Genomic DNA, 27,410 nt, shown 5'->3' on the forward strand with positions numbered 1-27,410 from the left:
GTGTCGACTGAGGATAACTAAAAAGCAGACACGTATATAGCAAAATGGAAGGTGCCTTTTCAGAGTGACACTCATGGTGTCAGGTGTACATAATTTATATTTTGAGTGAGTGTTTGTGGTCCTGTACCCAATACTGACCTAATTAACTATGTATCAAATTTGTTCATTAGGTATAATGAAGATAAATCTGCCAGTAAAGGTATACCATGCAGGATTGTTGGTTACAGTCCCTACCTCACCCGCATGCTGTTATTGGCTGAAGGGCTAAACACCAACTGCCCAAAGGTTAGCACAGCAAAATACAAAAAAATACAGACAGAGGGCAGGCCTGGGTGTGACAGGCTGTCACACACCTTTTATGAGCCAGGAGTGATGATTGAGATGGATTACTTTTGCATGAGTATATACATTGTTTTTTAAGAAAATCCTGCATATGATACCTTTACTGGTCAAATTTACCTTGATTCCAGCAGCCACAACTTAATCAAAATAATACTGCAGGAGCTGGAGGAAAGATAACATGCACTGTAAGAACACCCACATAAAAATCCAGCAGTGCATTATTAACCAAGAGCAAACAGCAAAAAAAAAAAAAAAAGTCACACTTTAAAAGTGAATCGGTTGGAAATCTTTTAATCAGGAACATTCAATACTTCAAGTCGAGCAAGACAGAAAATTTGATTTTGTCTCGACTCTCGACTTCAGAGAAAAGAGTGTTGATTAAAAGAGGTTCTTCTACTCTTTTTTTTTTTTTTTTGGCGGCCTGTGTCATCATTTAGCCAACTGCCAGTGCGGCTACCCTGCTGGGTTGTGCGGGTGCCAAGTGCACAAAAATGTCTTACCTCATTTGGTTTAGCTAAGCTGAACTTGCGTCCTGGCAGGCTCCCCGACCGAGGTCTCAATAAAAGAGAAATTCGCTTTAACAGCTGTCACTTTGGTGGCTTACAGAGCTCTCAAGGAAGCTGCAGGGCCTTAAAAGCTGTTGTTACTTTAAGAGAGGCTGGGAGCTGGGGATGCAGAATGGGTGTGTGTGTGTGTGTGTGTGTGTGTGTGTGTGTGTAGGGGGGGTTAGTGCTAACAGACATCTAATGTGTTTATGAGGCTACGGGGTAAGATGCGAGAGCACCTGTTGGTGCTGCTGTACACTGTAAAAGCTTTGATTTATGACAAGAGAGGGGGCCTTTAATGAGAATGCTAACAATCTGGCTCACTGGAGACTTTCTGGGCGGATTATAGCTAATTAGAACGCATTGGTTACGGCAACATTCCTTCTGGAGTCCTCAGAAAGCTGCTTGTAATGTGGACTGGAGGAGAGCCCAGGCTGCCTTTACTTTGACTAAGTTTTAACTGTGTCCGAGCTTTTCACTTATGTGACTTAAGAGACGCATTAAAGCCTTATGCCAGGAGGGGGTCGCTTATGGGAGAGTTCATTTAATGCTTGGCGCGTGTGTGCAGGAATGACTTCTGTAACAGGCTTTTCTCTCCGTACCAAAGCAGGCGATGTTTCCGTCCAGTCCGATATATTTGAGGTCCCACTTGGCTGCCTCCATCTCTGTGGGGTCGCTCTCCGTCATGTCATCCATGGCAAACACGGCTTTCTGACGGAACTCAGCGTTGTCGTCAAAGTTGATCTTAGCATCAAAGCAAATCACTGGAGAGATGGGGAGATGACAAAGGCAGAGTTAGGAATAAAGACGGCAGCAGAGGATGCATTAAAAGTGAGAAAGGGGGAGAGAGCAGGCGAGGGAAAAGGGAAGAGAAGGAGGACGCCAGACATAAAAAGCCAACTAATTATCATTTCTAAAACCTGAAATTAATGAACTGAGTGGTGTCCCCTCGGCCTGCTGGTCTTAATTATTTCAGAGGTTGGCTCACTAAGGAATGGGTTTTTGACACTGCCTCGAAGGGATAGACCATTATAGTAAATGGACATTTCCTTTACACTTCAAAGAGAGTGCATTTCAAAGAAACCTCACTCATGAAGCTACCTGGAAAAATAGCAGGCAAAAAAGCGTAATAAATTAGTCAAAGGGCTTTTTGTATACACAACGCTATAAGTGATTGTCCCTTAAAGGGGCAGTTCAACATTTCAGGGAAGCACGTTTATTCACTTTCTTGCATAACAACTGGAAACAGGAGGAGACACTAAGTCAGGCTCTGTCGTAAGGTAACAAAATTAGCACATTTGAAGCTCACTATCTAACACGTCAAATCTTGTTTAGTTCGTGTAAAAGGTGTAAAAACAACACGTTGCAGTGTTATGGGAGGTTATGTGCGGACTGCTTCTTCATTAGGCACTGTGAGTTTCGTCTTGCCGCTGCCGTGTGAGGACTTAAGGCAATCACTGCATTAGAAAAAGCCCGGGCACATCACCCTACGTCAACCTGCAACAGTTTGCCCCCATCTCCCGTCTTTGTGCTAAGCTAAGCAGCTGCTGGCTCTAGCTTCATATTTACCAATCAAAAAGAGAGTGGTTATCTTTTCAACCAACTCTCAGATAAGAAAGCACATATTTCCTCAAATGTCAAACGAGTCATTTAAATGAAATTCCAGGTAATTTTTACCAGACTGGGATCAGATTAATTTCCCTTTCAGACAATCTGATCGGTTCAATAAAGATTGAAGTTTGAGAGGAATTATCAATAATTGTACACTTACACATCCGACTTTATACTTCAAGCCATATGGGTCTAAGAGAAAATGTGGTCATGTTTATAAAAGCTTGAGCATCAGCTAATGCTTGGTACACTGCAGGAAAACAGACAGCAACATAATCCACATGTAATAGTGAGAAAAGGTCACTATATATGGAAACACGAGAATCGGCTTTGGGAGTGACATGCATACAAAGAGAAACGCACACAAAACACACACATGCTGTGGACACACGGGACATGCAGCAGGCAGCCTCTGCTGGGACTGGGGAGAAGACATACTGTGTCCTCCAGGTAAAGAAGCACTCCCACTACGCAATTCCTTTTGTTTTTGTTTTGACACCTCTATTATTGCAGTCCATCTACAAAATGAATTGAGTTATTACCAAGAAATGTTCCTTTCCAATACATGTCTGCTGAATGCCTGATGGAAAATAGCTGTGCTCCCATGAAGACATGGAACCAACAAATTAATTGATTTTAATGTGAAGCTTGTCTACAAAGCCTGCCTCAATCACAGCCACCGCCTCGTCCTGCTGGTAGAAAGACTCATACCTCTCAGTAAAAAATTCATCGTTTGAAAGGAGTCATTTTATCCATTAATATTCATGAGGAATCATGAAACAACAAACTTCCTCTTGTCAATCTTTGATAAAGCATACTTTGAACAAGTATCTGTTTTTGAGGAGACTAAATAACATCAAAGATGTGATGCGTCTTCGGCGCGTTGTAATACGTCTCGATAGGACACATCACAGTCAATCTGTGTTGAGCGCTGCAGATGAGACATTCACTCTTATTTCTTTCGGAGAAAAACAAAGTTCAGTGCGAGTTCAACGAAAGCAGCGTCACAATAGCTAGAATATGCATCATGACCACGTATTGGGTGTTTCTCATCTGGATGGTGAGCACTTGAAATGCTAATCTGCTAACCTCCACTTGTGTCATGTTGTAAGAATTTATTGTGGAAATGACAATGGAAATTTACCACATCTGTAAGTTTCTTTGTGTTTTCATCTATCAGGGAATGCTTAAGACAGGGAGAGAGGTAAACGCATGCAAAGACTATAGAAAGTGGACTGAGGCAAGCTCTGAGGCCAGGAAGTGAAGCTCGATCCATAGCTACAGCAAACAGTGATGCAAATATCATTGCGAAGTATCATTTGATACAAAGGAAGCCTGGTATCAGCTACAAATGGCAGAATCGTCCAGAAAAAGAGAGCACACAATGTTCAGGATCAACTCTTCCAGGAGTCCTTGGAGACAATTTAAAAAAAGCAGGCCATGAAAGCTCTACTTTAATTTAATACATTTAAAGACCTTTTTAAAGACCAATTACTAAAAAAATCTATGTGCCTTGGATAAATCGTGCGGTTTAAGTTGATAAACGACAAGAAAAGAGAGTTGCACTTGTTGACTACAGCCAACGGCCAATGCAGACCTCCATTAATCTAAAATTAGGACCAATATTTCATGCAGCCTTTACAGAATAATGATGAGCTGAAGGCCTGAGTTTAGACCTCAGTCTCACTGTGACCATTTATATTTGAAGAACTGAGAGTTGACTGACAATAGAGATATTATTTATCGCTCGACTGCACAATAGATTTATGCTGAATCTAATTACTTAAACTTAATTTCAATAGAGTGAAAATGTAATAGGCTGGACTGCACTACTATAAAGACATTGAACTGAGGATGATTTCTTAACCTTTTACTTTATTTTTTTACTCAAAACACTACATTTCTCTCTTCTAGCAGAAGTATTTCAGGCCAGTGTACAAAAGCATTCTTGGTTCAGCTCATTAAGTATCAGAATAACGTAGATTTTTATTTTTTTATTCTAAGATATTCTAAGAAAGTTGGGTTACATTTAGCAAATAAATGAAAAGTAAGCATATTAGTTTAAGAATAGAGGTAACACTTTAGGCTAGGTTTGAACTCTACAAGAACCTCAGACTTTTCTGAAGAGTTTAACTAATCTTATTAAAAAATGACTAAAATGAAAACCCATTTAAAATATAAGTAATTTCAGCGACTTCTAAGTCCGACAGTATGGAAAATGAATTTAAACATTGATCTTATGTCTTAGATATTTGTGGAGCATCCCTGAGTGGTTAAATGAGGGACGTGTCTGTAGCTGTAATTCCTCATTGTAATTCCTCATTAATAGTTGATGATAGACTGTACGCCTTTAGTTAATCATCAACAAACATCAACATGCCATGAATATGGAGAGCTGTGCTCCCTGAGGCCATTTGAATTTTGATCCAGACGAAGTCATGCCGACAAGAAACTGACGTCAATGTGTTGCAATTACACATCACGTTCTTAAGTGCATTCAGACCCGAGGAGATAGTGTGTCTGTATCCCTCAGTCGCTGATTAACAGGTGGCTGCCTGTTTGTGCAAAAACTCAGCATTCTCCATTTAAAGTTGTGCAACATGATTCAGGGGCAGTTGATGATGGGTCAAGAAACACATAGAGACATGCACAGACACACACACACAAAGACAGGCATTTTCTATGATATAAGGTACCTTGTCCTTCGGGAGTCTCTCCGAGAGGATTGACTTCGACTTGAGTGGCGTCGACTTTCAGGAACAGATCATAGAGCCTCTTAATCTGATCTGCTGCCTGCGAGGTCCACAGAGGACAGTAATTACCTGATGGTTCGGCTCTGAGCAGCCGGCCCCACCAAGGCCACTCAGCCGCCGACACAGGCTACATAAAACATGGCAAATCACCTTCAACATCATGCTGTCTGAGTTTGTTTTGCATGAGTGTGTACGTGTCTGTGCTGAAGGGGGGAAATGCTTTTCACTTCTGCTCCAAAGGTGTGACAACTGGCAAATGGATTACAGCACACTTTGATCTAATGTGGTTACATACAAACATAACATCACAATGCACATTTCATATATATATATATATATATATATATAGTCAATGCCTTTTTTGTCTAACTTTCGGGGCGTATGGGTAACTGATGAATACAGTAACTTAGAAATGCCACAACACTTAAAACATCACTGTCAAAATCCCCATTTTAAAATGATCTCGATTGAAATCTCTATTGCCGCAAGTGTTTTTCAGTAATGAAGACAGCTTGACGAACCAATGCAAGACTTCTAAATGCACAGTTCCAGACAGTCCACAAATCTTACTCACTTTTTTTCATCACACACACACACACACAACCAATATAGGCATGCACACACACACTTGCACCCACACAAAAATCCTGTCATTCCATAGCACATTCAAGGCAGTAAAGGTATTTTATATACAATCTGCAATTATCTCTGAATTAAACAGCTGGCAGCTGACTTGCTGCGGCGAAGGAAAAGCATAAGCATCCTGACAATACATGCACTGCACGCAGCATCAATAAATAAACCAGTGACATATATATATGCATATACACGGATATCTCTTGCCACGGTTCAAATGGACAATAAAACGAAGTAGTGATCTGATGTCAGGGGACAAACGGCTTTAAAATGAACTCTACATCCAAGCATACATAGCTTCTGACTGTGAGCTATACGCTGTTCTTCCTTGGCCTCATTTTACTAGCTAATGCTGCCTCAACTACGTTTGTAATAACCGGCATTACAAGAAAAAAATGTTTGACTGTCCTCAAAATTACAGGTTGCCCATTGAGATGGGTTTATTAACAGATTTAATGTACGGCATTTTCTGTCAAATAATGGTACCATTAGTGATAGCCAAAGTTTAGTCTGTTTGTGAATGAAGACATATCTGTCTGTGTGTATGTGTGTGTATGTGTGCATCGTTGATCTTTATGCCCCATCTTTGCATTGTGACTTTAAAGCCTTCAGTGCGCCCATTACCTGTCTCTGCAGAGGTCCTTTGAAACCCAAATTAGCTGCCATGCGCAGTGCCTGGTCGTCTTGCACACCTTCAAATATATCTATGACTTCCTATAAGATTCGCAGTGAAAGTGAAAGAAAGAGGGAGAGAAAAAATGGACAAAGGGAGTGAGTGAGAACAAGAAGCTCAAACGCTGGACTATAATTTGACACAAAGCGGATGTTCATATTAAACTGCCGACATCATAATTAAGTAGTGGCAAGCTGCCAGACATGGAGAAAAGGGAGAGCTGGGAGTGAAACGATGGATTTGTGATCATCAGACTCTCATATCTTTGACTTTCAGATAGAGAGAAGCACTTATGATTTTTCTAATAGGTATAAAAATGGATGAAGGAATTCAGAGCTCAGAGTGGTGAAGAAAATAAAATATAAGAAAACTGCAGCTGTCATTAGCTGTTTCAACAAATTCTGTATAAACTAGATCTGGACCAAATAGATTTTAATGAGATGTGTGAAATGTATACTGCTCTATCATGTAGCAGCACCACACACACAGCTCTGTATTGCACGTAATCTTCAGTGGAAACAATGAATGACATAAATCCCAGCAGCATCTTTACAATCTGCTCTAACATTTGCAGACTATAGCAAAAGAAAGATAGACACGATAGGAAATGCAGGCAAACTCCATCTGTAATGTTTAAATTATACATCTGTTTACACCGACAAGGACCTGTTGCCAAGCAGCCAAGTGATGACAGTGGAATAAGCTCTGCAAATGGAATCTATGTAATTAATAGCAATATAAAACACAGAAGGCGGCGTGTTTGTGTGTGTTTGTTCATGTTAAGCTTCAGTGTATTGCTGTATGTGTTCAGCTGGTGCACTGCACATGTAGACAGGACAATAAATTTAATTGAATTAGCAGAAAATACGATCAGAGCACAGCTTCCATCTGTAAGGCCCACTGGGCAATCCAGTCCTGGCCTGATTTCAAACCAAATGAAACTTCAGCCAATTACAGGGTAAAATCTTTGAGCAAAGATGGCGAGGGGGTTTGCACTTGTTAAAGAGGCCCACTGTGCAGGACAAGATCAGTGAATTTTACCTTCTGCATTGTTTTTGAGGAAGATACAGTTCATTTTCTTATTCTTCTCATTTGATACCGTAATGAGGAGTATACAGTGCAAGTTGAATACCTTAAAGATGAGTTCGGGGCTGTTGGCTGCTACCTCCTCAATATCCATACCTCCCTGGGGGCTTCCTACCATGACGGGACCATTGCAGGAGCGGTCCATCAGGATGGCAAAGTAGGTTTCTCTGCTAATGTCCAGGGCCTCAGCAACCATGACCTGGACATGACACAGCATGAGAAATAGGGGCAGCTGGAGGAATGCGGCTACAATACCAACTTGACCTCATGATCACGTAAAGGGGGTTCCCACTTTAGTCCTCCAACCAAAAACCCCCCAAAAACACAAGATTTTTCTAGGCTTCCTCCTCGCATTTGCCAGATTTTTCACATTACAGTGCATCTTTAAAAAGGTCCTCAATATTTAATATGAGATTGAACACAATTACACAGGCAAATAAGCAGGGTCCATAGATTGGCAGGATCTATGAAGCATAGCTCTGAGAAAATCTTGTATGCTGTGAATGAGAGAAAGGCAGGCAAATGAAGAGGAACGTAATGTTTTGAGTCTGGCAGATAAGCACAAAGAGGAAGCAAGCAAGAGGCTCATTTGGAAAAGAGAGGGGGGAAAAAAACTGACAGGGAACTATCAGTTGTGTGGTGGTTAATGGGCTGCAGGTTTTGTGGATGGAGTGTTTGTTTGAACATGCACAGCCGTTATGTTCTGCATCCAGCCTATCGCTCAGCGAATGAGGATGGATAGCCTTCTATTCCCCCCGTGTGAGCAGACAGCACTCCTATCTCCTTGTCCAAATGTCGTCTTCTCCAGTCACTCAAATGTTCTCTCAAGTTCACTCTCGTTTGACTTGCAGCCCGATTCTTCACTCACACTAAACACATTCTATTCCCGCTGTCTTGTTCTTTCCGTTTTACGTCAAGCCTCTGTTTTTATCTCCCACAGTTTTCTTCCACAATCATCTTAAACACCTCCTGTTTCACCTTACCTAATCTTGTCTCCTCATCCCTCTATTAGTGCCATGACAGCAAATCCTCGTAGATGCTGAAGTACTGCCCTCCTTATTCCCGTGGTGTTCTCTGCTCTGTGGTGCAGTATGGGTTGAGGGTTGATGTGCGTCCCATTGGCAGGTTGACAGCCAAGGTCTGGCTGTCATCTGACAGACCAGATTGTGACTTCACTCTGGTACTGGGTCCTTCAGGTCAGTCAACGGCTGCTCTTGCCAGGTTTGATTTCAGTGGATGTTCTTGGTAAAACAATTAGATGGCCAGTTGGAGGTCACGTCTCTTCTCGCTCACATCTAATTCAAGTTTTGTCCAGTTTATTTTGTTGTTTGTTCACCCCTTCCTCTGCCTCTGACACGTGTTAATTCGGAGCTTGTGAACTTCCTGGTCTGCAGGTGCTTTCTTTCTTTTTCATAAAATGACCGTGACTCTCATTGTATCTCTATCTAAACTCTGCTGTAGGAGTAGGAGCTGGAGCTGTGTGGAATTGAGGGTAGCAGGGATAAGATGAGATGGGGAGATTCACAGATAGAAAGCGGGACCAACACACAAGCCACAGACTGAGAGGGCTTCATCACCTGGAAATGTCTGTTTTGAGAAGGTACTGCATGCAGCATGCAAGTAGAGAAAATGAAATTCCTGCTTGTTAGTGGCACATAGGAACAGTTGTTTACCAAACACTTTAAATTCACAGTGGACCTGGTTCAATTTATGCAATGAGCCATAACACCAGCCAGCGCAAACCCACAGTAAACAACAGTGGACAGCTACTGCTTAAACCTAGTGGAAAAAAAAACAAAAACCATGGAGCCAGACTGCCTTCACAGTCATTAATTTTACAGAAGTGCATTACTGGACTCAAAATGCCTTGAAATGAGGTCAGAAAAAAGTATATCTTTCTTTCGTTCAGTTTGCTCAGTGGCTCACCGTTTTCACTTTCACTCCGTCTTTCGGTGTCTGCTTGGTCGTCAGGTTGAAACCCAGCATCTTATTGGCCAGCTCGCCAACCACTGCAGGGCTGAAGGTAAAGGAAGAGGTAAACAGGTCAAACAGTGTCGGTTATTAAACAGCAGTCTTATTTAAAGAAAAGCAATCAGAGAAAAAGCAAACATTTATTAAATGAAAGCTGAAAAAAATATGTGAACAGAGAGACAAATAAGTATTTCTTTATCTCTTTGTTCGGTTGAAGAGAGATATGCCTCAGCACTTTCTGGGCATTAATGTAACACATTCTGACAAAGCACAGCAGTCTGGTGCGTCTACACATCGCTGTGAATGAACCTCTACTTATTCTCCCTGTTTAAAAGCAGGCCGCATGCAGGGGCTGCTTCTATAAGCCTGCTCTGGTTTTGTAAGTGAATAAAAATGAAGCCAGGGGTTGTACTCATCCTTTGATAGATGAGAGGAAGGTGAACTGTGCACTCCTGTCACTGTCTGGGGACGATGAACTTCAGCATATCTCACTTTGAGAAACTTTCTGGCCATTCCGAACGCTGAAGTAGGGTGACGGTGATACATGTCTGGGACAATTGTCATAAATCACCTTTATGCCTTTAAGGCGGCAGTAAGTGGTAGGTACCTTTACTAAAAAGATAGCACTGTTTTAGCACATGGAAACTGTGGTGCCTGAGCAAAGAAAAGCTCTTTCAAGTTGTTGTTTGGCCTTTTAAAAAGTGCAAAAGATTTCAGAGTGAGCCGTCACTGAAGGGATACAACCATCACGCTTTGTAATCGTAAAGTAGAACAAAAAAAAAAAAAAAAAAAAAACTCAGTGGCAGCACATAACCCAATTAACCTGAGAGAGGACAGCCCAGTATTGGGTGCGTAATGCTTCTGTTGGCCTTAAAATCACTTTTTCAACATTTAATTGAGGGTAGTTGTTCGAAAACGAAACACGGGGAGAGAGGAAAACAGTTTATTTGCAGGCAAAGTAATCCTGGCTGTGTCTTTGTGCCTTGGGAGCATCTTCAGAGAGTTCTTTGAGCCTCCTCACTCTTAAAGTCGCTGTCATAGGAGAAATAATATGAATCTATCTCCTGCTGTAACTCGGTGTGAAACGCACATAGGGGCATACTTACTCCTTAGTTAAGTGCACTCCACCTTTAAGGCCGCTGTCAAACACACCCTTGCCTCTGCCGCCGGCCAGAATCTGAGCTTTTAGCACGATCTCCTTGGCATCTGAAAGACAGAGAGAGACAGATTGAGAGAAAGACAAAAGCAGGGAAAGAAGGCCTGAGAAAGAGAGACAGAGCACTTAAGATAAAGACTCAGCACCTTGGATGCCCCCTTGAGTCTGCCACTTATCTGTCTGTCTGATTGAAGGAAGGAGGTGAAGGGGAAGAGAGGGGTGAGTGTGATAGGTATGTGAAAAGTTTAGGGCTTACGTCAGGAAGAAAAAAGTTGACACGCCAGCCACACCCATCAGCAAACGTGCTCAAAGTGACAATGCTAACATGCTGATGCTAAGCAGGTGTTCACCATCTTAGTTCAGACTGTCAGAATGCTCACATTTGCTAGCACAAAGTACAGCTGAGGCTAATGGGGATGCCATTAGTTTTGAAGGTATTTAGCCATAAATCAAGTATTGGACAGGTTAAAATATTGACCTGGTGATGGTGCTGGGGAATCATCAGAGAATGAATGTACCAATTTTTCATGGCAATCCATCCAATAGTTGTTCTCCCAAAACAATAAATATGAATCTCATGCTGGCTCTAAAGAAAAAGATAACATCAGTCAGTTGGCTCCAACCTCCATCCAGTGGTTGAAGAGACAAGTCAGTGTGGATGAAAGTGGTGGACTGACTGACAGGCCAGCATCTGCTATCCCTCGGACCATGCTGCTAGCATCCACATACACGACCCACATGAGCTGTTCCGTGTGTGCATTTCCTTATGAGTTGAATTCGATTACAATCTCAGTGCAAAAAGAGAAATAAGCTGCATAACTGTTGAAAACTTCCACACGACCTTGCTCCAATTATACACACACCCTGCCTCCCCTTTGCTGTCACCACCACCTTGCAAGAACTCGCACGTCAGGAGGAGGCCCCTCAGCTGTCTATTCAGCACCGTGCCCACAATCTCTCTCTATTCAAATGGGGCGAGGACACTTGATGAAAGATGGTCTCTGGCTAGGTTATTATTATCTAGGTGGGGGAGTTCAGCCATTGACAGGTGGCTGCCATCAGGGTGGAAAAGTGGGTGGTAGGGAGAGTGGAAGAGGATGATCCGCCATGCAATGGCTAGAAAGACAACTTGACCTTGAGGGCCGGAGACAAGCTCCTCCCTTGATGAAACACTACAAGCAGGGTGGTGAACATCCAAACAGGTGCCGGCGAGCCAAGAGAGCCTAAAAACTCTGGCTGTGCTAACTGCTGCTGTAGTACGAAAATAGCCTCTGACAGGGTGGCAGGGATTAAACTAACACTGCATTAGTGAGACCTGTTCTCTGTGGAGAACTGGGAGCTGAGAAGGGAGAAAGAGAGAGAATGAGAAAATAAAGGTGTGCTCATATGCAAAGGGCTTTGAGAGGAGTCATAAATGAATAAATATGTTAATAAAAAACCGCTACTGCGCAAAATTTAAAAGAGTTCAAAGCAAGATGAAATAGTGTGTCCTGCGGGCATGTGCAGCGGAGAGGGATGGCACAGAGGAAATGACTTTTGCTTTAAAGAAGAAAAAAAGAAACACGTGGAGGAACAAAGATGTAGCGCAATAGGAAGATTGCATTGTTTGAGTTGTGAAGAAAGGTAAGAGTATTGACACATTGACGAGGACCTCGAAAAAGCAAGCTCTGGTTTTTAAAGCGAAGATATATTAAATATATTAAAAGGCATGTAATGTGCCAGGGAAGGTAATGGGGTGAGAACGAGGCAGGTGTTCATTCCTGCTGCACTAGTAATTGATAGCAAACCTGCTTATTATGCGACACACAACAAGATATTGTAGCAATATCAGCAATTATGAACGGGCCCTGGAAGAGCAATGTGCTGATAGTAAGAGGAAACTTCCAAAAACGAGGAAGAAAATTAAATATGATGTGATAAAGTGCATTCACACTACATCTCAATGACTGTATGATAAAAAATAGTATGTTATATATATTGTATTGTATACTATTTGTTCAAAGAAAACAAAAAATCTATGTAGAACCACACCAAATTCTCTGGTTAACATTGAAACACCACTCTCTGTAGGAACACAGTGAGAGGATAATGATGTCCTCAAAGATCACAGTGAACACGGTGCATGGTAAAGAGCAGGGCGGCCATTATCTGGGTAGTATGACAGACATGAGATGGCCTCTAACACTCAGACAAGGGTTTGCCCCTAATGAGTGCGAGGCAGAGTGGGGAGTGGACGGAAAAGGAGTAGTAGCATGTAAAATCAGAGTGTCGTGCTTTTAGGTTCAACCCTGGCGCTGCGATGAACAAGGGGAAGGAAGGGCACACGTCTGAAGCTAATCAGTAAAGACACCGGCGAGCGATGCCGGAGAGTCAGGGCTTAAGGTGTTCATACAGTGAAAACATGCAATATTAAATCTGTAAACCGAGAGGTCACGCAAACAAAGGGACACGCACACTTTGCACTCTGAGTGTGTTCTATCAGACGGCGATATATTGTACATTCTGCCTGAGATGCTTCCTTTAATGTATGTTTTCATTACTGTGAGTGAGCACGGTGTATATACTCTAGATACATAACAAATCATTTCTTAACTTGTTGCAGCCACAATAATTCGAAATCCTCCCTGTAGCAAGTGGCTTGGTTTTTAGTTGATTGAAAAGCCTTTTCTTGGGGGGAGGGAGCCGTAGGTTGCATAATCAGTTCTCCGCTTCCATTTGTATCATGCATGGCGCACTGTGAAGATGCGGAGAAAGATTTTCATCTCCATTTATTTTCTGTATCTTGGGGACACGGGGGAGGAGATTAATATCGCACAACATCGCCGATCACATCGCATGCGATCGGAATAATGTGGTCATCTTCCTCAGGCCTTACTCATTTCCCAGTAATGAGTGCAAATCAACTCCCAGTCTGCTTGCCAGTGACAGCAGCTGGCAAAGAGGACGTTACCTCAACAATCACCCTCTTCTTTCTTTTTAAAGGCCTATTCTCTCCTCCCCCCCCTTCTCCCTTTCCATGTAGCCCATGAGTGGCCAGCAGCAGTGTTAGCTTTGGTCTGATATTTAATTAAGCCTTCGAGGCTGTGCCATGAGGGGGATTGCTGGCTGGTAAGGGACAGATGTAGGCTGTGCGCCAATCTCACAGAGAGTAAGATGTGGCTACCATCTGCATGGAGGGAGAAAAAGATCAGGACGGCCCTCCCCAGCGTGCATGTGTGCTGTAATGAAAGTAATGTGGCGGCTAAATGGAGAAGACTAATCAAGCTCTTGGGAGAGAGGAGAAAACAAACACAGCTACAGCGCACACAGCTACAATCAAGCACCACAGAGAGCCAGAGCCTTCCTGGATAAATGCCATTAAGACTAGAGGGAAGGAGAAGAAAAAAAAACACTAAAGACCTGTTAACCTTCAACATCTGTGCTTGTCGTGACAGAACACCTACTGGTTGTGATAAGAGATAGTGTTGACTGGTACCAAACAGGCAGAAACTAAGTCTGGAAATGTCAGTCTATAAAGACCATTTAAACAAACAAAGTAGATGGAATTACTTTATCCCTGGTATTCTGTTGAAGTAATTTCAAGCAGCTTTAGTATAATTGATAATAGAGGGGTATTCCAGTACTGGAAGTAGAAAGAACAACCCGTGCTTCCATTTGCTTACATCTAGTGGCAAATGGTGTGTTTTTAAATCATGTCAATAATGTTGTCAATTGCACATTGACAGCTGCAGAAAGCTATTGGAGCAGCTTTTGACTCACTTCACCACAGGGCTCGTTGCCGAGTAGCATCAACGGCTCACTGATATCGGGAACAGTGATTTCATAACCTACATTATAAGTGTTTTGCAAATGCAACTGGACGTGCTTGAGGTTCTAGAAGAAGTCCAGTTGCTGAAGTCCAGTTGCCTTTGTGAAACCCTTGGAAGTACCATGACCTGGATGAATGAGAATCTTCACAGACAACTCACACTGCGAAAAGTAGCACGGGCAACGCAGGATATCAAAGACTATCCCATAAGCTTTACTAAATGCATGAGCAGGAAACTGAATATGTTCATGCTGCTGTCCCTTCCGTGTGTATAAAAAGGTCAAGTGAGGCCAACATTTATTTCAGCACAATGTTCAGTGCATTATGTTTTAATTACACTTTGGTACTGGCAGGAAAAGTAGAAGGAACAAGTGGTGTTTAATGCTTCGACTTCTTGTGTGATGATTTTCTTTAACCGCACAGGTAACGCTGGTATTATCTTGGACAAGTTCAGTTTTCCATAAACTTTTAGCATTTCCAATTCTGCCAGACTGTGAAAAGGTCAGACAGAAAATTGCTGTCCATTCATGCAGGGATGGCAGGTGAACCACGAGGAAAGATATGAAAATAAAACCTTCAGTTTTTCATCTACCTTGACATCCAATGACCTTGGATTTCTTAAAGCTAAATGTTTCCCTGTTCAGTTGAGTTTGAAAAGTCAACAAACATTAACAAAACCCAACCGCGCTCTACAAAGTCCTCTTGCTATCGGCATGTCTGTGAGACTAAATGTTGGGACTTGTATAACAAGGGACAAACAAAGATTTAGACGCAAAACAAGTCAAAGATAATAATTTGACCTCTTTGTTGGCTACAACTAAATGTTTTCATTACCATCTCACTGTCTTGTCTGGTTAAGCCCGCCATCCCTGTGTCCATCTCTGTCTCTAATGATGCCATCTCAGTGCTACTCAGTGGAGGAGAATATCAGTGTCCCGGACCGACAGTGGCACCTCTGCGTGACACCTCCTCCAGTCAGCGCTTGCACGATGGCCGAGTCCTCATTAGAGGACAAGTCCACCTGGCTTTCAGACATAGACAGCACTTCTAATGACATCCTGAGATGGCCCTGGTCTCCTCTCAGTGACAGAGAGGTGCAGTTCAAACCCCTGGCTGACAGTTTCTCATTGCCACACAAGCAGAGGGGTGACAGTGATGGTAATGATAATGGTGTTGTGGAACAATAGCTGCTGTGTATCTATGTATGTATCTATAGGGAGAATCATTTGTTTGAGTACGAAGCCTCTGCAAAGACATTTACTGCTATAAAGCCACATCGTGAGACAGTTAACTAGACAAGTGTTACCTCTGGGTTGCAGACGACCGGTTTCCAGAAAACACAAACATGAGCTACTCACTTCTCATTATTGACTTAACATTTTTCATGAGCTAAACATGAACAATAGCAGCTGAAACTATTCTAAAAGCTACCAACATCTGCTGCTGTGCTGTTGGGCAAAAGGACTACTTGCCATTACCATTATATGAGTAATGATGCATGCCTAATGGTTGGAGATCCTTGCAAAAAAAAAGCATAATGATGTTTGTACATTTCACTCCACCAGCACAATTCCTATTTAGAAACCTGACTTAACTCTAAACTCTGACCTACATCAACACGACCTGGTAGCCTGCATTTATGCAAAGTACCCTGACAACAAATATTAGACGACATGTTCACTTCTACTGGCACATTAGTATCATCCAAATACGATTGAGGGGATGTGTGAGAAATAATTCCATGTCTCACCCACAACATGAATAGGTTAGGGTGCGTAATGAGGAGGTGGAAACACTAAGCTGCTTAGAGAAATCAGCTCTTTGAGAGACAGGCCGCTTTACCCTGCAAAGCCTATTTACAGCTGTTAAGACAATTTCAGATGCATGGCTTCTCCAACCAAACAAGAGACCTAAGAGGCAGCTAATGTATGGGATGACAACAGGTCCTTGGAGAGGGCAGCGTAATTTGTATCTGGGCATGTGTGTCTGAGCTCTTGTATTGTCTATGAGCTTCAGTGCAGATTCTTAAAATTTCTTTGCATAATTCCTTGTAATATTCCAAAAAAAGTGAGGACGGTCTTCAACCTTTATTTAACCAAGAGTACGTCCGAGACAGACAGCAGAACAATTACACGGCTGCAAACATAAAACACAATTTCATATGTATGTATGCCAACCAGTCAAGTTGTAGTTTACATACATGTCTGTCCAGACTCATCTAATACATGAAGTAAAGACTTTGAAGGACTTTAATAAACAGTATTAAAAGCATTGTTGGCCCATATGGAACTTGTCACTATACTGACATGTATGATTGCAGTGAGTAATTTCCAGGTAGAACATGCTGTGCCGACTTTGTGACTATTTTTACAGAATCGTCCAGAAGACTGACAGAGAGCTTCTTCAAATGGTGCAACAACAATCCCCTGAAGCTCAGTAGCTCAGTATCAGCAAAACCAATGAGCTTGTGGTGCTTCAAAAATGGATTTTGTCTGTATTTATATAGCACTTTTCTATAGCATCTTCCTGACCACTCAAAGTGTTTTTTACAACCTCAGCAAGCATGCAGCCATTTGCACACACATTCATAGACCGGTGGCAAGGTGCCACCGGCTCATCATGAGTAATCACCATTCACATGCGCAATCACACACCGATGGCACAGCATCGGGAGCAATTTGGGGTTCAGTAGGCAGCAGGGGCCAGGGACTGAACCACCGACCACTGACCAAATGTGAAATATGGTCGCAATCTCCCCTGTTCTTGAATTATGGTGTTGAATAATGGCAGAAAAGTGTTTTTATGGAACACTATGGTGTCCCAGTAAAGTTGACCTTTGACCGTTTGGATGTCAAATGTTATCACTTCATTTTATCCGATGAGTGTGAAATGCGCCTTAAATAGTACATGAATTTTTGAGTTAGGCAAAAAAAAACTGTTTTGTGGGGTCACAGTGACCTTGATCTGACCACCAAAATCTAATCAATTCATCCTTGAGTCCAAGTGAACATTTGTACCAAATGTGAAGAAATTTCCTCAAGGTGTACCCAAAAACTGTCCACGACTGCCACCAGCGCAGAGACATAAATGCAGAATGCGACTATTTGCAAACAAAATGTGTTTTCTGACAGTGGTTAACGAAAGCGCTCCTGATCTCATGTTGTATAATCAAATGTTCACAAAGTGTTGAACCTCGCTCCATCCTCGCTTGTGGACGACTGAGCCTTTCCAGGATGCTCCTTTCATACCCAATCATGATACTATCACCTGTTACCAACCAACCTGTTTACCTGTGGAATGATCCAAACAGGTGTTTTTGGAGCGTTCCAAATCTTTCCCAGTCTGTTGTAGCTCCTGTCCCAACTTGTTTGAAACGTTGCTGCATCAGATTCAGAATAAGCTGATATTTACAAAAATCAATCAAGTTGATGAAGTAAAACATTAAATATATTTTCTTTGTGCTGTTATGTCAAAAAGGATTAGCAAATCATTCCATTCTGTTTTATACAGAGTCTCAACTTTTTTGGAATCATTCTGAAAGTGTATGCAGTTTGCACACAGCCTACAATGTGATTCTGAATGAAACTGGTGCGGTGTATGTCAGTGGGCTGCTGTGCCCGTCTTAATAACCTCCAGTTAAAGCCAGCCCCTCCCCATCTTCTCTCCTCATCGGGTGTGTGTTATCTTGGCAGGTAGTGGAGACAGGAAAACTGCAGACTAACATCTGTCTTCCTGTGTGACAGGCCAGCCCTCTGAAGGGACGAGAGCTGTTCCGTCCATCAGCAGGAGCCCTGCAGGGAGCGGGGGTGGCGAGGTAGAGATACCTGCAGCTCACTCCAGCTGACTCTCTGCACTCGTTTATTTCCTCTACAATGTGATCAAAGTGGCGAATGAAGATACAGAGATACTGCTGTAGTACAGGAGGGTGGGGCATAAATTGACAGGTGTTCAGGACTAAAGACAAAGAGGAGGGGGGCAAGACAGCAGACAGCAGACTGAAGTGACAATGGAGGAGAAAGGATGAGAGTGAACAAACTGAAGGGAGCAGAAGAGTGAGAAGAGATGAGGGGGCTAAAAAAAAGAGGACTAAAGCAAAGGAGGAAAGGTCAGAACATGTGGGTAAAACACAAAAGAAAGAGCAACATTGTTCTGACTTGACAATACCAGTGAGTAGCTATGTAAATGATGTAAATGGACCTGAGCCTAGTACTTGTTTCAAACTGCCCATGTAAACTGCAGACGCATGGTTAATGGTTGTAAATTTGTCAAGTGATTTTCTTTTCCAAGTGTGCACAGACCAGATCAGTCTCATAAGTATATGCAAGTGGAATGATGCCCAAATATTCCACACCAATGAGCAAGGAACAGCAATGTGATCATTCTATAACTATGTACCTGCATTCCTTTGCAAACGGCACATTTGCTGAGCGCAGTTGACGTACTGTATGTACGGAGAACAAAGTGGTCAAACACGAAATGGCCAAGTGCCAGTACCGTAAAACCAAAGTCACCTCCGTGTATGTAAACGCCAAAGGCTCAAGATATTCAAAAACAAGCCCCGCAAAGGGACTGAAATGTGCAGGGCATCAGTTTAAGGTTGTTGATGTGGATCTGTAAACACAGAAGCAGTGTGCATAAGTGCAGCCACATCTAATATTTTTCACATGAACCCACACATATAAACACACAGTGCCAACACCAGGGTCATATTTCCCAGAGTCAATTCCAGTCAATGAGCATTTTTTTTTCTTCATTACTCAACTGGTACATTCCAACTACTGCATCTGGACTTTTCTTGTCAAGTGAAAGCACGTCCTCTGTGATCTCAGAGCTGCCACAATGGAAAGAATCACACTGTTGAGCTGTAACAATATCCTGACCTCCATAACACCTGGTCATGGCATTATGAAGATAACATTAAAGAAGAAATCAGATGGCAAGCCATTGCTTGGGAGATGGTTCTTCAGCTGAGTGATCAATTAAGAATATCCAATAAAAACTCCTGACTCTCTGCTGGAACTCTTGATTCACTGACACTTGATAGTGTATAACATGCATTAAGCTCCATGATAGTAACTTTATGTGTGTGTTTCAGACTTAAGATGTTCCCTGGACCACCAGAGCCACCTGAGTTTTCTCAGCTCGTAAGTACATTTTGATTATAAAGTCATTGAACTTGCAACCACCAAACACACTCTCATCTACTCTGACAGCATGACTGGGATTGTTGCAGGTAACATTGTTGCGGACATTGTTAAACAGACCCACCTCATCACTGTTGCTAGTACAGCTGGGCTACCATCATGTTTACATTGGAAACAGTGGGGGTGGAGATGGTAACTGCTCGCTGATGGAAGAGGAATGGCTGGCAGTAAGAGCACGAAGATGGAAACAATAAAAGTGCAATATCCTCTTAGGCTGAGGCTGCATATTCTTTTGAGGTTCAAGAACCTATCAGAAAAATCTGTTCCCTCAAGAGACGAGCGGCCGCCTCAGTGGCCTCTGCCCGGTAGACCAACGAGAAGAGGAGGACACGACATGGGATCCAGCTGGTGTACATACACACACACACACAAACGCACAAAGCTCTAAGAGGGTCGTCTTATTCCTCACTACTTCAGACAAAGGCAGAAGTGAAAGGGCTGTGGTTGAGCCAACTCTCAGCACTAACTGCTACTGTCAGCGCTTTTCACCAGAGACTCGGCTTCATTTTCTGAAGGGGGAAGATGAAAGTGGTCTTAAAAGGCGCTTGAAGTGTTGAAGTGCACGAGGCGGGTCTAGTGGGGACTGCGAATGAGAAGGGAGGGGATGTGCAGTGAGGAGAGGTCTGGCCATGTTCCATGTTTTAACCATGTTTGACAGTCAGATATTTGTCTGTCCCAAGCTGAAAAGGAAGTGGGTCTCATGGGCATGAGGTGTGTAGTACAGCCACAGATTTTCCTTTTTTCATTCAACAAATGTTTGTCCACACATTTTCTTAGTCATTGGTGAGACAGGATTGGTATCACACACAGCGAGCAAAGCACATTACAATTTGATGACAAAGGACCGAGAGCTAATACAACACTGTTATCAAAATCCGGGTGGGCAAAAATTGCAACCGAACTGGAGTTAATTCAAAGAAAAGGCACACAGAGAGAAAGCGCTCAGGAAAGAAAGTCACTGCATTGCTCCTTACAAATTCACTGCTCAATGAAGCATGGAATAGCCTTAATAAAACATGCAATTTAGAGCCAGTATTATCCAGATAATGGATTTATCACTGAGCAAGTGTTGGGACACAATGACATAAAAGAGGAACTGAAGCATGAGTGATGCTAATGTGCCACAGCAGCATATCACCCCTCGATGCCCACGACAGGGATTCAAATCTTGGTCTGATTTGTGAAGTCCGCCTCCACTGTGCATCTTATACCAAAGAAATTAGAGCGAGACATATTGGGCATTTCATATGATTTTGTCTTGTGCAACATAGAAATAATTTGAAAAGCACCAATGATTTATGATAAATAATAAGTCTGTATCGCAGACACCTGTTGGTGTGCATATTGTCATGCTCATTCATGTTAGGTTTAGAAGGTAACTATAGCTACAGTGCAAGCTTTCTGGGTGTCAATGAGCACAAACAATTGCTGCCATCTGTTAATCATGGTCGAATGAATGAGATCTAACACACAATTCATTCAAATTAGTTATAAATAGCCTAATCCTAAACTACAGAGTAGAGCTGACGCATTTGAGTGACAAGCAACCAAGCATGCTATAACGTTACTGCAAGGCAGCTGCCTTTTTTAAAAAGGTAGCCTTCTTTTTATCCACGATTTTTCCACTGAATCTAAAACGCTTCCACACATACCTTCTTAGATGGGTTACCTGTTCGGCACAGCCTGTGAATAAATAAACTGAGAAAGCATAGTACAGCATCTCCACTGGCACACGGGCCAGTCAGGATGAGGGAGAGGGAAGCATGAGTCACGCATCGGTAAGGAAGTCCTCAGAATGGCTTGTGGTGATGCCCATGGCGGGGAGGAGCATTTCTATGACAGATGGTACAGGCTAGGCAGTGTGTTGGGTTAGTGAAGAAGCATATGGTACTCTCTAGATGATCTCATACGCCAGCGCCAGGCCTCGTCGGAGGTGTAAATGCTTCTCTGCACCCTGTCAGAGAAAGCGGAACTGCTGATATCCAGCAGCAAAAATAATGAGAGGGACACCTAGTGTGAGCATGTGCGTTACAGCACATCTTATATCTGTGACCTTAGCCTTTTATTTCACATCCTTACTAATAAACCATTCTAATGTATCACCACTATGGACAACTGAACACTTGAACACCCAAATTGATATTCAGGATATGCTTCTTAGAATGTTCATTGCATGCATCAAAAAGCGAGTAAAGGATCTGGGCTTTATTGCCTGGAACGTCCTGCCCTGGCCCTCTACGCCACTGGGTTCTTCCAACATGCCCTTGGCTCTGTGTCTGGTATACCCCATGTCTTTCCACAGTGATGGGGAAATGCAGTGAGTGTGTCTGGGAGTGCATCCAGCAGAGGCTGCTGTGTAGGGAGTCTCCTCTGCACCTCAGTGCACAAAGGGAAACCCATACCACTGGATTCCATGAGAGGAAAAATCGAATGATCTTTCACATCCCTAAGGTTAGCTGGTGCATGCCTCCAGTCCTTGGACGTTTTGCCGAAGGTTGGGCGATCTCCTCATGCTTTCCTCTCAGCAGATACTGTACGCTATGCAGCTAATGTAATCCTGATAAAATGTGTACTGACACTATGATAGATTTAGACAACATTCAACACTGAACAACACCAAAACGCTTCACACACTAGGATGGCTGTGATGAGCCTGCTAGATCCTCTGATGGTGTCAGAAGCTGGCTGCTTGGCCGACTTTATAAGCAAGATATTTTAATCGACAAATCGTGTGAACGAGCATTTACTCTGCATTTAATCTACGCACTGCATCTGAAACTAACCCAGAATGCTTCGGTCTCCCTGAGAGGACTGGCATGAACACGAACAGTAGATATGGCAAAACACACTTTAAGCCAGTAGTGTGTGGAAAGATTTGTGGCTCAAGGGCCAGAGGCATAGAGGGGGTCTAAGCTGCCAGAGAGAGTAGACAACTAAATGAGCAGACTGAAAACAATCACTTTAAGATACACATAACAACAGTGTCCTTGGCCTTGAGCTACTTTTATTTACACGCCATCTGAGGCGCAGTGTGAGCCTCATTGACTTGACTTTAACGGATCTTGAAGATCCCCAGTAGCCAAAAAAAGAGCCTCTCTCTCCTGTCTGGGAAAAAATAAAACACTATATATAGCATGGCCAACCAAATGTTTATGTTTTCAGTGCGAGAACTGATGTTTGCCTCAGCCAACTACAATTTGAGTGCATTCAAGCATGGTGACTTAAGACGGCAAAGCGTGTCAGATTAAAACTGATGGAGATGCGTTTGTAAGATGAAGAGATCCTAAAGATCTCTTTCTTTCCCTCTCCCTCATCCACCATCACAAAAAAAGCACAAGCATAACCATGCATGTATACACACGCACAGACACACACGCGCACAGGCAAACACACCTGCCTCATCAATGAGTTAATGTCAAGGTAGCTAACTATTATTCAGTAAGCCAACATATCAAATTAACTATCGCTCTAATAAGCACACATGAGATTTGACAGCCATGCATAAAAACTGCTCTGTTTACACTGAATATTCATAACCGAGTGAAATAAATTAAAATGCTTCCTACCTCTGTTAATTGTCATTCTGGCAGCGAGGCTGTGCGAAACCCAAAGAAGTGAAAGAGAGCAGCAGAGGTAGACTGAGGTGAATGAGGAGCGAGAGAATCTACGGTAACTTTACAAACTGAAAACGGAGGCAGTGAACAAAAACAGGCAGATACAGAAAATGCAACTGCAACACGATTTGTCAAAGGAAAGTCAGGCCGATGTCAACGGTAAAAAGAGGACAACACAGTCCGACTCATCTGATATGAGATGTTCATATACACGCGTGTATGTTGCTCCCATTCATCACACAGGCTCAACACGCGGTGGAGATAAGAATCCAAAGCAATGTTTTCTTCCATTGCGGCTTTGTCAATGAATGATTGCTGGGTGAGGCATGAGGCATGGCAGACATGAAGGGCTCTCGCAGCAAGGAAGGGGAGGGAAAATGTGGTTTTGATTTAGAATTCAGACTGAAAATCCATCAAGATTTGCTCAACAGATGCATCTGTCATGCGGGTGGCAACACACAAAGTGGACTGCATAATCACATTCTCTTTGGCTGCAGCAGGGCACAGGTATTTGTATATGTGTGTGTGTGTATCTGGGTGCATGTGCATGGCCGTGCATGCTTGCTTCGAAGGCAAAGACGAAATCTATATTCATTACTGGACTTTCTGTGATATCTTAAAACTGGTAGATAGCAACCAGGTCTTTGTGAAAAGCCTGCATACACACACGCATTATGTCCCTAAGAGGGAAAACCAATACAAGGAGAGAGAAGACGTTCGGCTTGTGAATTATTTCAACACAATCATGTGTTTTAAAAGATGTACATACCTACACATTACAAATTACAGATAAACAAATAATGTCCTGTACCGTGTTGTTGAATTATACGCTTGTTTGAGCTTAACCTACATTTCATTTTCAATGAATGAAAGTGATGTTGTGTGTGCTGTTGTGCAGGTCCACACGTCCTGGAGGACTTCGTTGTCCCAAACAAATGGGAGGAATTCAGGTCAGTATTGAACGAGCCGCTGCAGCCGGCAGTGACTTCAGTGTAGCCGCCGCGGCACTGCTGCTTTTTTTTGTATCCATAATCGAATATAAATTTTCGCAAACCAAATGTGTGGATTTCTTATAACTCAAATGTAAATCAAATTTAGAATATTCATTGACAGCCCTATTATAAAGTACTCTAATCAATATCAATATCAACCATTATCATTATCAATAACACATAGACAATGCAGAAAGGGATCTGCCAAAGTAGACAACCTCTTCCAAACTAGCTCACTCTTTCAGGTGATTTTCTGGAAGATGTTATTACCCTCTTGCACACCTCAAGGCAGGCACACACCTGCATCATGAGATGTGAACTACTTTCACCACAGAGGACTTAACATTTGTTTTCTCATTGAGATGGATCGACGATATGTATTAATGATTACTATACTTTTTACACCTCAATGAAAATTGTTTTGTCACGACACGCCTAGTGTGACATCTCCTACGGGGTGCTCTCTCCAGAGCACTGTCAGGACAAACATGGCGAAGAGGAGGAGGGATGCTGAGGCTGCTGCCGTCAGGTGGGACAACGAAGAGAGGAAAAGTTTGTTGACCTGTGGCAACGGTACCCCTGCCAGTTTGACGTTTCCTCAAGGGAGTACCATGATCGAGTCAAAAACGACAAATGTTGGTGAGAAATAGCAGAAGCACTTCATCAGCCAGGCGAGTGGCTGGCTATGCTGTCATAATGCTATCCCTGGTCCTAACTGCGGGGTGATGCTCATCATTACTAATTCCAGATCAAACGTTAAAGCAGCCAACGCAGCCACGCCTGCTCCTTGTAGAATAAATAACTATGGAAATAATATTTGTATACATGAAACTCGTTGCACCTGTCCTAATTGTTATCCAGATGCTACCCAGTAGATGTTTAAATAATGACAGAACAGTGCCTCTAGCAATGCATTTTAATGTCGCCATGATTGACAGTTGCTTCACCAGCCTCCCCCGATGACGTCTGAAGTCATGCATGAACGTGAAATAAGTCGTGCCGTGATTAGTTGGTGTCATACATGTAGTCTTGCCGCACCAAGACGTGGCAAGAGTTTATGGTATCATGATCGTTGGATCTGACGTGGTGACCATCATCAAAGACAAAAACATTGTGTAGTGTGATCTCGGCATGTGTGAACTGAGGTACTCTCTTACTGAAGTGCTCTCTTACTCAAGTCCTCGGTTGTTTCATGAGCCTGATGAGGCACTGAGTGAAATGTGCTAATACAAGATACTTGATCATATATATTTTTAATGGGCTGAGTGTTGGGTTACTACCACAAAAATGTGCAGCTCAATTTTTCTGACCTCTTTTTGGGTCACATTTTAGGAAGCACGGAAATAGAGGTGCTACTGAAACTTGACTGCGGCATGCCAAAGTAGCATCGCATTACACACATCAATTATTGATTCTGCCAGAGAGACATTTACTTGTACTTTCCCCATTTACTGCCAGAGAGCACAACATATTTTTGGAGGTATAAATGAGTATTGTCTTAGCCCTATAAGCAGACAAAAGGACTGACTGCCTGAATGCCTAAAATCTGCTCAGAGACAGTATAAATGTTTGCAAATGTGACAACTTAACAAAAAAGGACAATAATCTTCAGCAATTTCAGTGAAAACATTTAGAAATTAGAGTAACATTATGTAACTCTGAGATCCAAAAGTTTATTTTTCAAAACTGCAGTTTGGTGCTTGGGCTGTCACACACACAACACGAAGATTAAAAGCTTGGGTCTGAGACTGGTGGATTTGGGTCATTGGTTTTGGACAGACAGCAGGAGTTAGCGTGCCATTCTCTCAGTGTCCCAGTGGAGCACACATTAGAAAAACTTTGGACTTTCTGATAACTCCCTGCACGGCTCACCCAGTATGGAGCCACAGAAATCAAACCCTGCTTTCCCTAAGCCATTAGCTGGTTCTGAGTCACCCATCTGCCACAATGTAAACGCTCCCCTAAGAGTTGTCACTCAAGCTAAAGGGAATCAGTGGTCCATGTCTGATTTTTTTTTGTTTGTTTGTTTGTTTTGATAGAGAAGGAGGAAGATTTTAAGCTATTTGCCCTCTGAGGTAATAGAACAAATCAATCTGTGTCCACTTTAGGAGAGTTGGATCACACTACAGTACATGAGGGGAGTGAGAGGAGTTTCTAGCATAGCCGCAATTGAACTGTCAACTTAACCACTTCATGGTTAAGTGAGTGTAGCAGAGAGGAGAATACTGGTTGGTGTGCATGTGTTTGTGAGTTTGTGTGTTCGTACGGGCAAGCTTACCCCACGCATGTCATTCATCTGTGTCTATGCCTCCATGCTTGACTGGTTCGTTCTATTGTGTATGCAAGGAACCAAGGACACACAGCAGGATATCAGCACCACACAGAAATCCATTGGAGTCGCTCCTGGTCAGCTCAGATACCCCAGCCATCCATATCCCCTGTACGGAGTCATACGCCGTGTCCTCTATAGTGGAAAGCCATGAAACGGAGCTCCATTCAAGGCTGGCTTGAGTCCCTGCCTCCCCTTCAACCCCTGGGAGTCAGGGCTTGACAGTCTCAGTTTGCATTTCAGGCCAACCGATCGTAATTTAAGAGGTTACTGATCTCCCTCTTTCTCCCATTCTCTATCGCATTCATGTATGACCTAACATGGCCCATGTGTGAGCCGCCACACATTCATGTGAGAGCGTGAAAAGACGAAATGTGTAGCTGAAGAAATTAAGCGTCAGGAGATGCTCGCTTGCACGCTTTAATGGTGAGCCAGTAATGGTCAAAGGACACAAAAAGTGTGAGGAACGCACACACAAATGTACTAGGACACTGACCAAAGCCAATGGAGATGAGAAGATAAAGCAGTTCTGAAGTGCACTGTGGGAATAGAGGGGTTGATTTACTAAGCCAACCGCAAATTACTGTCAGAGCTGCGAAAATTTGCGTTGGCGCATATTTTCAGTTTAGCTGGGAATTCACTCGCACCCGTGATGTAAGTGGCCACAGCCACAGTCGAGTTCATCTGAAT

General features: G+C 42.8%; 1 protein-coding gene across 1 annotated transcript in view; it reads right to left on the reverse strand.

Annotated features, from left to right (window-relative positions):
- suclg2 (succinate-CoA ligase GDP-forming subunit beta) overlaps window positions 1-27,410 on the reverse strand; it is an 89,740-nt gene that overhangs the window by 40,024 nt on the left and 22,306 nt on the right. The window contains exons 3-8 of the mRNA XM_041952162.1: window positions 10,724-10,823; window positions 9,573-9,663; window positions 7,693-7,845; window positions 6,512-6,601; window positions 5,195-5,291; window positions 1,490-1,651 (exon numbers count right to left, since the gene is read on the reverse strand). Of these exons, the coding sequence (XP_041808096.1) occupies window positions 1,490-1,651; window positions 5,195-5,291; window positions 6,512-6,601; window positions 7,693-7,845; window positions 9,573-9,663; window positions 10,724-10,823 (693 nt within the window). The remainder of the gene's footprint in view (window positions 1-1,489; window positions 1,652-5,194; window positions 5,292-6,511; window positions 6,602-7,692; window positions 7,846-9,572; window positions 9,664-10,723; window positions 10,824-27,410) is intronic.

Source organism: Chelmon rostratus, chromosome 2 (assembly GCF_017976325.1).
Source record: "Chelmon rostratus isolate fCheRos1 chromosome 2, fCheRos1.pri, whole genome shotgun sequence".
Classification (NCBI taxonomy): domain Eukaryota; kingdom Metazoa; phylum Chordata; class Actinopteri; order Chaetodontiformes; family Chaetodontidae; genus Chelmon; species Chelmon rostratus.